Source organism: Orcinus orca, chromosome 8, assembly GCF_937001465.1.
Source record: "Orcinus orca chromosome 8, mOrcOrc1.1, whole genome shotgun sequence".
Classification (NCBI taxonomy): Eukaryota; Metazoa; Chordata; class Mammalia; order Artiodactyla; family Delphinidae; genus Orcinus; species Orcinus orca.
Genome location: NC_064566.1, coordinates 30773817 through 30787292, shown reverse-complemented (window position 1 = coordinate 30787292; position 13476 = coordinate 30773817). Strand labels below are relative to the sequence as shown.

Genomic DNA, 13476 nt, shown 5'->3' with positions numbered 1-13476 from the left:
TCCAATTTTTCCAGCACCACTTATTGAAGAGACTGTCTTTTCTCCATTGTATACTCTTGCCTCCCTTATCTAAGATAAGGTGACCATATGTGTGTGGGTTTATCTCTGGGCTTTCTATCCTGTTCCATTGATCTATACTTCTGTTTTTGTGCCAGTACTGTACTGTATTGATTACTGTAGCTTTGTAGTATAGTCTAAAGTCTGGGAGCCTGATTCCTCCAGCTCCATTTTTCTTTCTCAAAGTTGCTTTAGCTATTCAGTGTCTTTTGTGTTTCCATACAAACTGTAAAATTTTTTGTTCTAGCTCTGTGAAAAATGCCATTGGTAGTTTGATAGGGATTGCATTGACTCTGTAGATTGCTTTGAGTAGTATAGTCATTTTCACATTGTTGATTTTTCCAGTCCAAGAACATGGTATATCTCTCCATCTGTTTGTGTTATCTTTGATTTCTTTCATCAGTGTCTTATAGTTTTCAGAGTACAGGTCTTTTACCTCCTTAGGTAGGTTTATTCCTAGGTATTTTGTTCTTTTTGTTGCAATGGTAAATGGTAGTGTTTCCTTAATTTCTCTTTCGGAATTTTCATCATTAGTGTTTAGGAATGGAAGAGAGTTCTGTGCATTAATTTTGTATCCTGCTACTTTACCAAATTCATTGAGTAGCTCTAGTAGTTCTCTGGTAGCATTTTTAGGATTCTCTATGTATAGTATTATGTCATCTGCAAAGAGTGACACTTTTGCTTCTTCTTTTCCAATTTGGATTCCTTTTATTTCTTTTTCTTCTCTGGTTGCTGTCTCTAAAACTTCCAAACCTATGTTGAATAATAATGGTGAGAGTGAGCAACCTTGTCTTGCTCCTGGTCTTAGTGGAAATATTTTCAGTTTTTTACCATTAAGAACGATGTTGGCTATGGGTTTGTCATATATGGTCTTTATTACATTGAGGTAAGTTCCCCCTATGCCTACTTTCTGGAGGGTTTTTATCATAAATGGGTGTTGAACTTTGTCAAAAGCTTTTTCTACATCTATTGAGAAGACCATATGTTTTTTACCCTTCAATTTGCTAATATGGTTTATCACATTGATTGATTTGTGTATATTGAAGAATTCTTGCATTCCTGGGATATACCCCACTTGATTATGCTGTATGATCCTTTTAATGGGCTGTTGGATTCTCTTTGCTAGTATTTTGTGGAGGATTTTAGCATCTATATTCATCAGTGATATTGTTCTGTAGTTTTCTTTTTTTGTGACATCTTTGTCTGGCTTTGGTATCAGGGTGATGGTGGCCTCGTAGAATGAGTTTGGGAGTGTTCCTCCCTCTGCTATATTTTGGAAGAGTTTGAGAAGGATAGGTGTTAGCTCGTCTCTAAATGTTTGATAGAATTTGCCTGTGAAGCCATCTGGTCCTGGGCTTTTGCTTGTTGGAAGATTTTTAATCACAGTTTCAATTTCAGTGCTTGTGATTCGTCTGTTTATATTTTCTATTTCTTCTGGGTTCAGTCCCAGAAGGTTGTGTTTTTCTGCGAATTTGTCCATTTCTTCCAGGCTGTCCATTTTATTGGCATATCATTGCTTATAGTAATCTCTCATGATTCTTTGTATTTCTGCAGTGTCAGTTGTTATTTCACCTTTTTCGTATCTAATTCTATTGATTTGAGTCTTCTCCCTTTTTTTGTTGATAAGTCTGGCTAATGGTTTATCAATTTCATTTATCTTCTTAAAGAACTAGCTTTTAGTTTTATTGATCTTTAGTATGGTTTCCTTCATTTCTTTTTCATTTATTTCGATCTGGTCTTTATGATTTCTTTCCTTCTGCTACTTTGGATTTTTTCTGTTCTTCTTTCTCTATTTGCTTTAGGTGTAAGTTTAGGTTGTTTATTTGAGGTGTTTCTTCTTTCTTTAGGTAAAATTTTATTGCTATAAACTTCCCTCTTAGACTGCTTTTGCAGCATCCCATGGGTTTTGTGTCATCATGTTTTCATTGTCATTTGTTTCTAGGTATTTTTTGATTTCCTCTTTGATTTCTTCAGTGATCTCTTGGTTATTTAGTAACGTATTTTTTAGCTTCTGTGTGTGTATTTTTTCCTCTAATTCATATCTAATCTTATAGTGTTGTGGTCAGAAAAGACACTTGATATGATTTCAATTTTCTTAAGTTTACCAAGACTTGATTTGTGACCCAAGATATGATCTATCCTGGAGAATGTTCCATGAGCACTTGAGAAGAAAGTTTATTCTGTTGTTTTGGGATGGAATGTCTTATAAATATCAATTAAGTGCATCTTGTTTAATGTGTCATTTAAAGCTTGTGTTTCCTTATTTATTTTCATTTTGAATGATCTGTCCATTGGTGAACATGGGGTGTTAAAGTCCCCTACTCTTATTGTGTTACTGTAGATTTCCCCTTTTATGGCTGTTAGTATTTGCCTTATGTAGTGAGGTGCTCCTATGTTGGGTGCATAAATATTTACAATTGTTATATCTTCTTCTTGGATTGATCCCTTGATCATTATGTAGTGTCCTTCTTTGTCTCTTGTAATACTCTTTCTTTTCAGGTAGACTGCCTATTTCCTCTTCATTTGTTTGGTCTGGTGGGTTTTTACCTTGCTCCTTCATCTGCTATTTGTTTCTCTGTCTTCTCATTTTGCTTAACTTACTGTGTTTGGGGTCTACTTTTGGCAGGTTGCACGTTTGTAGTTCCCATTGTTTTTGGTGTCTGCCCTCAGTGGGTAAGGTTGGTTCAGTGGGTTGTGTAGGCTTCCTGGTGGAGGGGACTAGTTAGTGCCTGTGTTCTGGTGAATGAGGCTGGATCTTGTCTTTCTGGTGGGCAGGACTGTGCCCGGTGGTGTGTTTTGTGGTGTCTGTGAACTTAGTATGATTTTAGGCAGCCTCTCTGCTAATGGGTCAGGTTGTGTTCCTGTCTTGCTAGTTGTTTGGCATGGGGTGTCCAGCACTGTAGCTTGCTGATGGTTGATTGGAGCTGGGTCTTTGCATTGAGATGGAGATCTCTGGGAGAGCTCTTGCCGATTGATATTACATGGGGCTGGGAGGTCTCTGGTGATCCAATGTCCTGGAGTCTGCTCTCCCACCTCAGAGGTTCAGACCTGACACCTGGCTGGAGCACCAAGACCCTCTCAGCCACAGGGCTCAGAACAAAAGTGAGGGAAAAAAAGAAAGAAAAAATAATAAAATAAATAAAGTTATTAAAATTAAAAATTATATAATTAAAATTGTAAAAATGAAAAAGTAAGTTTAAAAAGAGAGCAACCAAACCAATAAACAAATCCATCAATGATAACAAGTGCTAGAAACTATACTAAAAGAAACAGACAGACATAACCTTAGGACAAATGGTAAAAGCAAACCTACACAGACAAAATCACACAAAGAAGCATACAGATACACATTCACAAAAAGAGAAAAAGGAAAAATATATACATATATATATATATATATATATATATAAAAGGAAGAGAGCAACCAAATCAATAAATAAATCTACCCATGATAATAAGCTCTAAATACTAAACTAAGATAAACATAAAACCAGAAACAAATTAGATGCAGAAAGCAAACCCCAAGTCTACAGTTGCTCCCAAAGTCCACCACCTCAATTTTGGGATGATTTGTTGTCTGTTCAGGTATTCCACAGATGTAGGGTACCTCAAGTTGATTGTAGAGATTTAATCCCCTGCTTCTGAGGCTGCTGGGAGAGATTTCCCTCTCTCTTCTTTGTTCGCACAGCTCTGGAAGTTCAGCTTTGGATTTGGCCCTGCCTCTGCATGTAGGTCGCCCTCTGGCATATCTTCTTCGCCCAGACAGGAGAAGGTTAAAGGAGCACCTGATTTGGGGGCTCTGGCTTACTCAGGCCAGTGGGGAGGGAAGGGTACAGAATGCGGGGCGAGCCTGCGGCAGCAGAGGCCAACATGATATTGCAACAGCGTGAGGCGCGCTGTTCTCCCAGGGAAGTTGTCCCTGAATCACAGGACCCTGGCAGGGGTGGGCTGCACAGGCTCCCAGGTGGGGAGGTGTGCATAGTGACCTGTGCTTGCACACAGGATTCTTGGTGGCTGCAGCAGCAACCTTCGCGTTTCATGCCCGTCTCTGGTGTCCGCGGTGATAGCAGCATCTCGCACCCATCACTGGAGCTCGTTTAGGCAGTGCTCTGCCTTCTGTGGGCACTCGGGGAAGGAATGCCCTCACCTCACACACCCCAAAACAATGGTCTCTTGACCCTTAGGCGGTTCCAGACGTTTCCTCGGACTCCCTCCCAGCTAGCTGTGGCACACGAGCCCCCTTCAGGCTGTGTTCACGCAGCCAACCCCAGTCCTCTCCCTGGGATCTGACCTCCAAAGCCCGAACCTCAGCTCCCAGCCCCTGCCCACCCCGGCGGGTGAGCAGACAAGCCTCTCGGGCTGGTGAGTGCTGGTCAGCACCGATCCTCTGTGGAGGAATCTCTCCACTTTGCCCTCTGCACCCCCATTGCTGTGCTCTCCTCCATGGTTCTGAAGCTTCCCTCCCACCCACCCCCTGTCTCTGCTAGTGAAGGGGCTTCCTAGTGTGTAGAAACTTTTCTTCCTTCATAGCTCCCTCCCAGATGTGCAGGTCCCATCCCTATTCTTTTGTGTCTGTTTTTTCTTTTGCCCCACCCAGGTACATGGGGAGTTTCTTGCCTTTTGGGAAGTCTGAGGTCTTCAGCCAGCGTTCAGTAGGTGTTCTGTAGGAGCTGTTCCACGTGTAGATGTATTTTTGATGTATTTTTGGAGGGGAAGGTGATCACATCTTACTCCTCAGGCCACCTTGAAGGTCCCCTATCTCTTTCTCTTTTTTTTTTGACATTTAAATTTTCCTCCCTTTCATCCTGTAGTCATCCAAAGGCATTATTTGTTATGCTTATTTGATCTTGTATTTCTTCTAATTTAGTTTTCATTTTCTAATTATTTTTAATTTTTTTTTCTTTTCTGAGTATGTCATCCCATTTTTGAGTTTCTGCTTCTTATGTAAGTTATTCTTTCATATATTGTACCAAAGTCTTCTGGATTCATTAGAAGTAGCTATAAGTAGAAAATAGAAGTTAGAAACAGAAAAATATATATTTTTCATCTTTTAGGGGCATATCCTTCTATCAATGATGTATTTTCTGTAGGTGTGCTATTTCACTATTTTTTCTTTCTCTTTTATAAATTAACTATGAGACTAAACCTTAATCATTTCTATGTTGCTTATCTTTATATAAAATGTGTTTTCTTAACTATTAAAGGGAGATGTGATTCAGAAACCTTTTATAAGTTATGGTTTTAAGCTATATTTCAAAATTATGGACAATAACATTCTAAGACCTCCCAGTCCTTCTCCTTTACTTTCATCTAGACGTTTTTCCTTTGTCCCTGTAATGCTCAACATAGGATCTTTTTCTCAGAAGGAAGCTTTATCATGGAAGGGAATTTAGTAAGATTTTAGAGTTCATGGTGCTCAGACTATTCCAACTCCTTACTATAGACCTCTTGTATTCAGCTATAGTGGAATGTCAAAATCCCCTCCCAGATTTAATTACCATTCTCAAGTTGCCCTACTGCACTTTCCAGTGAATATCTGTCAGTAATTTGGGAATTTTTCTGGTCCATCAGACATCTAGTTGCTTCCCTCTGCTTCCTCCTACACAGTTGCTTTGGAAGGCCCATCTCTATACTCACTCATTTTGGGGGTTCATGGAAATAACTTGTCACCTAATTTTAATTAGATATTGTCACTGAGTTTTGGGGTTTGTACTCTAGATGTCTTGCAGAGAGAATTCAGAGAGATTAAAAACTTTGTCACCACCAACATTCCAGAATCCTCCTTGTTTACTTCATATCTTTATGTTTTATGGAGCTGTTCAGTTCCCTGCTGTAATGAGATTTTTTTTTTTTTTTGTAAGACTTTACAGGACTATAGGGAAGCAGAAATTTGAAGAGAAGCCAAGAATAGCCATTGAGCAAATCTTCCTTGCTCATCTCTCACATCCTCTGATAGATCATATTCTTTCCCTCCACTAGGCCTTCTCACAAGCTATTTTTTTCTGCCTGCAATGCCCTTTAGCCTTCTAAGTAAATCCTACTCAATCTTCAGGTCTCCACCTGACTGTCACTTCTTTACTCTCATAACACCTTGTACGTTAGCTTTGGAAGATAAATCACACTAATATGTCTTCTGCATAGACTGTAAGTTCCATGAAGTGCAAGTACCATGACTATTCTATTCACTTCTGCATCCTCAGTTCCTGGCCCATTGTATGTGTCTAATAAATGATAATGGAAAAATAAATATCTGGATGTCTGATGAGTGACTGCATCTAGCAAGTCACATGTGGAAGCATCACAACTATAGTTAGAAATAATAAGCAATATGTATTCCTTTAGATGGTTAACTATAAATTTTTTGGTTTATTTTAGCTAGGAGAGAGTTTTCCATGTTAAAACTTAAAAAATAAAAATAAGATATGAATATTATGTTTTTGATACAATGGGATAAGTAATGATGTTCAAAAAAGGCATTCTTTCTTATATCTGACAATAAGAGTTTGCAGCAGGTCAACATTGGAGGTTGTAGCTGCTGGGGACAATAAATCCAGGTTGCAGGTTTAGAACATCTTTTCATATAAATAGTACTTCAAAAAAGAAAAAGATTACAAATAAATTCAGCATGATTTTCCAAGTGTGAGCCACTAACCAAAAGAGTATAAAATCTATCACCCAGGTTATAAAGAAAAAATCTAGTGAAAACAAAATTTCAGCATTCCATAAATACTGAAGGATTCAAATTTGTCACAAAACACTATTAATATCATGAAATGCCATGGTATCTATGACTGGCCATCTAGATTAGGGTGAATCTAGTAAATTAGCATTCAAACCAATTCCATGAAATACAGTGCTACCTTAACATCATGATTTTAATGTACAGAAGATTTTGACAAAATTCTTGAATAGATGAGGAAAAATAGGGAAAGTTCTAATTAAATGTTGAGAATGACATGAATAGCTCAGTGAAAATACTTAGGCTTGTTTAATAACATCTTTGGCAAAAGCAGTATTATTTGTACAGTGACAATTACCTGCCCCAAGTACAATTACAAGCAAGTCTACACCATCAGATTTAGATGCTACACTGAGCCTGCTTCTTCCTCTTTAGAACAATCTGGTCCTGCACCTCTATTGCATGACAGCTCCTTATAATCTGCTTGAGTTGTTTCCTTTCTTAGAACAACCTAAGAATATGTCACTAATAAGAGGTGCATGTAAGTACACCCTAATCTCACTAAGGCTCCACAAGCGGACTTTTTAAAAATGCTTTCTACACAGGCCAATGGATCATACTTGCATTTATTTCTGCTATGTTTCATTGGAGATTTGGATTTGAGAAGGATAAGTGAAAGCTTAGAGTCATAGAAGCCTTCCTGGCATGACTCATTTCTATAAGGAGGTAGAAAGGTAAATCAAATGACATTTCTAAGATTTTTCCAGACTTATGCTATAACTATTAAGAGAAGGTTTTATGATTGGAACTGGCAAACTCCTTTCCTAGGATTTATCATTATGTGTGAGCATAGACTTTTAGGCTATACATCCCATACCGTGCCTAAGACACTTTAGGGCTATAAAATGTTTACCATCCCCTGCCAGTTAGCTCAGAGGGCTGGAGAACTGCTTTGAAGAAGTCAAGTCACAAGCCCCAGCCCTGTAGAAGCCAGTTAGTGTCAAAGAAAAGATCTGTTCCCTGCCTAAAGCTTGCACCTTGAATCTCAGCCAGCTCTTGGCCACAGTAAAACTCAGTTCATTTACCCTTGATCGTAGGAGGAACCAGGAAAGAGAATGTAGATGGATCAAAGCAAAACGATCATCACTCTTGGACAGAAAATCTAAATAAAGTCATTTCCTCCTGACAGTGTCGACAGCATCATCTTCTTAGAAGACATTATATATTCTATAATTTGATGAAATTACTCTTTTTGTACCTAAATCCCTTCCTATATGTAGATTATTCTTGGAATGCTGATGTTGACAATAATCTGAATCTGTATTATATATGGACCATGGAGTGACACGAACTTCATAGAGAACATGTATTTCTTGGCTATAGTCACAACAATATAATGGATTGCCTGACTCATACTTGAGTTGCAGCAGGCTATACATACCCTTTTCTCCTTTCACTATGTCTCTTTCCAGTTTATGCCCACATATGGATGGCTCTTTAATTTTAATGAAAGTTATACCAGGCTTTCCACCCCAAATTTAAATGAGAAAAAAAAAAAAAAAACAGAGCAAAATAGCTAGTTTCATTCTCAGTCCCAGAGAATGGGGAAAAAGCCCAACCTTTTCATTTCAGAGTCCTCTGCCTCAAATACATCTCTCAGACATTCACATTTCTCCTTCCCTTATTTAATTCAGGTTTCTATGAAAAATTTCAGCTCTTTCTAGATACTTCCCAAAGCATCATTTCGACCATGATGTTCTCCTGACCCCAAACCTTATCTCCTTGCCTTGCTTTATTTTCTTTATAGCACTTACCTCTATCTGATATTAGATTTGGTGATTACTTGTTTGTCCTTTTTGTTCCCTACTATATTACTAATGCTAAAACAATACCTGGAATAGAATAGGTTTTTTCAATATATATTTATTGAAAATGACTTAATATGAACATAAATTAACAAATAGACATTATAACAGCAATAAAATGGCATGCATGTATAGTGACATCTTTTCAAATCAGCTTTGGTTTATTTTGAGACACAGCTTCCTTCCAATTACCCATTGTTTCAATCTTCCAAGGAAAAGCCTTACAAAATCTGAATAACAGTTGCTTCTCTTGCCACAGAGTTGCAAGTAATTTCTAGTTATTTTTTTAATTAACTTTTTATAACGTTTAAGTCAAGCTATTCTTTGGTAATAGAGGTAAAATTGACATAACATAAAATTAACCATTTTAACATGTGCATTTCTCTGTCATTTAGTACATTGGCAATGTTGTGAAACCATTACCTCTATTTAATTTTAATCCATTTTCATCAATGATGTTACTTTTTAGAAAACTTATTATTCATCTTGGAGTGGTAGAAAACTAACCCATTACATAGCAAAATGGTAAATAAAGGAAAGAATCAAGCATTTATCTCATCATCCCTATTTAAGCTATTATATGGGGTAAACAAACAGTAGATGAGGGAAAATGAATCTTTTTAAAAGTATTCCAACTGATAAATAAAAAAGAAATTATTAATTTGGTATTTCACTATTTGGAATCCCCAGTGAATTAGTGGGTCTAGCTATTGAGCACGAGCAACAAATATCACAAAAAGAAAGACATCTAGATATTCTGTGCCTTGTAATAAAAGAACACAATCACATCTACAGTTTTGTCCAAGAGAGAAGAGAGAGTCTGCCCAAGCCTCTGCATTTAGCTGCCAATTTTCCAGAAACACAGAGGACAGGGAACATGTTGAAGTACACCATGAGTATACAATCTGCAAAGTCCAGGCTGTGAGGAACTCTATAGGGCAAATTCACTAACTTCTTCAAATAATAAATTGTAAGAAGTATAGGCTGGAAGAGAAACATATAGATTAAGAGACTTAAAAGACATAACAGTTGTTTTTAATGGGCAAGATTAAACATAGTGTCTTAGGATACATGTTCAGGGAATAAAAATGTAAAGAAATGCAAAGAAATGATAAATATAGAAGTCACAGTCATGGCTATTCTAGAGAAGAAAGGATGGTGACTGGGACAGGGCATATGTTTGAGCTTAAAGTTCTGTTTCTTGATCTGAGTGAAGTTACAAGAGTGTAATTAAAACTTCATTAAGTTCTCCCTAAGATCAGGGATAAGACAGAATGCTGTTTTTTACCACTTATATTCAACATTGTACTAGAAGTTTCGACAAGAGCAATTAGGCAAAAAATAGAAATAAAGGCATCCAAATGATAAAGGAAGAAGTAAGTCTATCTCTCTTCTCAGATGGCATGATCCTGTATGTAAAAAACCCAAAAGAATGCACAAAAAAGTTACTGGAGCTAATAAATGAACGCAACAAAGTTGGAGGATAAAAGATCCATGCAGAAAAGTCAGTTGTTTTATGTATATCAGCAATGAACAGTCTGAAAAGGAAATTAAGAAAACAATTCCATTTACAATAGCATCTAGAAGAATAAAATACCTATGAATAAATTTAACCAAGGAGGTGAAAGACTTGTAAAATGAAAACTACAAAATGTTGCTGAATGAAATTAAAGATCTAATAAATGGAAGGACATCCTATATTCATGAATTATAAGACATAATATAGTTAAAGATATCAATACTAACCAAAGTGGGCTACAGAGTCAATGCAGTCCTTGCCAAAATTCCAATGGCCTTTTGGCATAAATGGAAAACCCAATCCTCAAATTGATAGGAAATTGCAAGGGGTTCAGAATAGCCAAAACAATATTGAAAAGAATAAAGTTGGAGGACTTACCCTTCCTGATTTTAAAACTTACTACAAATCAACAGTAATCAAAATATTGTGGTACTGGGATAAGGATAGACATATAGACTAATGGAATATAAGTGAAAGTGCAGAAATAAACCCGTACATCTATAGTTGATTGATTTTTAACAAGGGTACTGAAACCATTCAATGGGGAAAGAATACTCTCTTCAACAAATGGTACTAGGACAACTGTATACCCACATGCAAAAGAATGAACTGGGACCTCTTACTCACACCACTTATAGAAAAGTAATTCCAAGTGGATCAATTATAGAGCTAAATCATTAAATTCTTAAGAGAAAACATAGGGGTAAATATTCATGACCTTGAATTAGGCAGTGGATTCATACATATAATACCAAAAACAGCAACAAATATAAATTAATAGGACTTCATCAAAATTAAAAACTTTGAACATCAAAGGACATTCCAAGAAAATGAAAAGACAACCTACAGAAGAGGCAAAAATATTTGCAAATCATGTATCTAAGGATCTAGTATCTCAGATATATAAAGAACTCTTACAACTTAACAAAAAAAAGAGAGACAATTTTAAAATGGGAAAAATACTTGAATACATTTCTTTAAAGTAGATATACAAATGCCCAACAAGCACAAATGCTCAACATCTTTAGTCATTAGGATATCACAAATCAAACCCACAAGCTACAACTTCACACCGACTAAGATGGCTCTAATAATTTTAAAAAAACAAACAACAGACAACAAGTGTAGTGAGGATGTGGAGAAATTGGAACCCTCACACATTGCTGGTGAGAACGTAAAATGGTTCAGCTGTTGTGGCAAACAATTTGGTGTTTCCTCAAAAAGTTAAAGATATAATTATGACATAATCCCATAATTCCACTCCTAAGTATTACCGCCCCCCAAAAAATTTGAGAACAGTTATTCAAATAAATGCATGTTCTTGAACATGTTCACATGTTCAAACCAGCAATATTCACAATAACCAAAGAGTAGCAACAGCGCAAATGTCCATCAAATGATGAATGGATAGAAACATTGTGGTATATCCATACAATAGGACATTATTCAACCATAAAAGAGAATGAAGTACTGATACATGCTACAACATGGATGAATCTCAAAAATATTATGTTAAGTCAAAGAAGCCAGACACAAGAAGTCACATATTGTATGATTCTATTTATATTAAATAGCCAAAAGAGGTAAATCCATAGAGATAGAAAGCAGATTGTTGTTTGCCAGAGACTGGAAAGAGGACAGAATGGGAAGAAACTGCTTAATGGGTAAGAGGTTTTAGTTTGGAGTGATGGAACTGTTTTGAAACTAGATAGAAAGAGGTGTTGGTTACCAACATTGTAAATGTTCTAAATGCTTCTGAAGTGTTCACTTTAAAGTGGTTCCTTTTATGTTCTGTAAATTTTGCCTCAATGAATCATTTTTTCAACTGCATTAAGCTACTAAAAAACATAACCTACACCCATATACACCTCTTTATAAATTCTGCCTCTTTTTTGGAGAGGAGAAGAGAAATGAGGAGATGCCGATTCTGAAACCGTTACTTTGGACAAAGAAAGGTCAGACTCTTTTCCTGACTCATAGTCATTATGGTAATTATTTCATAAAATGAAGTTTCCATTTGCCCCATGTCTCAAGTTCATTCTAACACATTTCCTCTGACTTAGTGACAGCCTGTTTAAACACGTTTCTTGTATTTTACAGACACACTTGGCAAGTGCAAGACAAAATCGATGCAAACAATGTGGCTTACACAACTGGGAAGCTAAGCTTCCACACTGATTATCCAGCCCTCCATCATCCACCTGGGGTAAGGTGAGCCTCAACATATTTTCCACAAGGCAGGCCAAGGACTAATATCCTCCTACATTTTGAGCCTAGAAGATTATATGTTTCACTAGCTAATTTGTCTTATGTAGATCTTTCTCCAAACACAATCCAAACTCAGAAAATCTCTGTACTTAAATCCTGAATAGCCTCATATTCCCAAGGAATAGAAGATTTTCATGTTTTTGTTTTGTTTTGTTTTGTTTTGTTTTAACATTTCTTCATTTCTCCCTGGAAATAACTATTGGCATTTGTTGCTTTGCCAAGACATTTTACCACAGTGGTACATCTTGAGGTCTTTTTGAACATTTACCATTCCCAAGAGAGTTAAAAGAGAAAATAAAACCAGGGAACACAATGTAGAGTTTTTCCCACAAAGTCACATGGCCACCATTCATATCAGTTAGCTATTGCTGCAAAAAAAAACCCCAAAACAACAACAAAAAAACCCACTCCATAACTTCACAGCTTAAAAGAACAGCCATTTACTTAGCTCATGTCTTTACAATTTGGGCTATGTTCAGCTGGGTAGTTCTGCGGTTGCTAAGTCTGCTAGGGACTGGTTGACCTAGGTGGTAGCTGAGATGACTTGCCCCTGCTCCATTTGATCTGTCATCCTCTCCTCTCAATCAGCAGAATGTCATCTCTGCCAGGTTTTATTGGTCAAAGCAGGTCATAAGTTTAGCCCAGATTCAAGGGGTGAGGAAATAGAGGCCACCTTTTATGGGAGAAGCTGCAAAGATATACTACAAAGGAGTATGAATACAAGAAGCAGAATAACCCTGTCTGGTTGTGGAAATCATCTACTCTCCCAGCTATCAGATACTTCATTGAGCAGGGAGATGTTCACCATGGAACCACAAATCCTCCAGATTTTCTGGAAGCCTCCTCTTCCACTACATTGTTACAAAATTACCATTTTACTAAACCAGCTACATTTTTACAAAAGCATCATTGTTAAACCAAGAAATAAATGGTCAGGAAACTACCTTTGAAAAGATATTTTGTTCCTATTTTTAGAGCTAAATGAAATAGCCACACAGAAATTTATATCTTCAACAGTAAATGGAAATTTGGGGCAGTTCCCTAGCTAATGAAGGTGAAATGGGGGAAAATCAAAATTCCTGTGTTTT

General features: G+C 36.9%; 1 protein-coding gene across 2 annotated transcripts in view; it reads left to right on the top strand.

Annotated features, from left to right (window-relative positions):
• Window positions 1-13476, top strand: part of BBOX1 (gamma-butyrobetaine hydroxylase 1) — a 76259-nt gene that overhangs the window by 39009 nt on the left and 23774 nt on the right. For both annotated transcript variants that reach the window (XM_033409636.2, XM_033409632.2), the window contains exon 5: window positions 12221-12326. In XM_033409636.2, the coding sequence (XP_033265527.1) occupies window positions 12221-12326 (106 nt within the window). The remainder of the gene's footprint in view (window positions 1-12220; window positions 12327-13476) is intronic.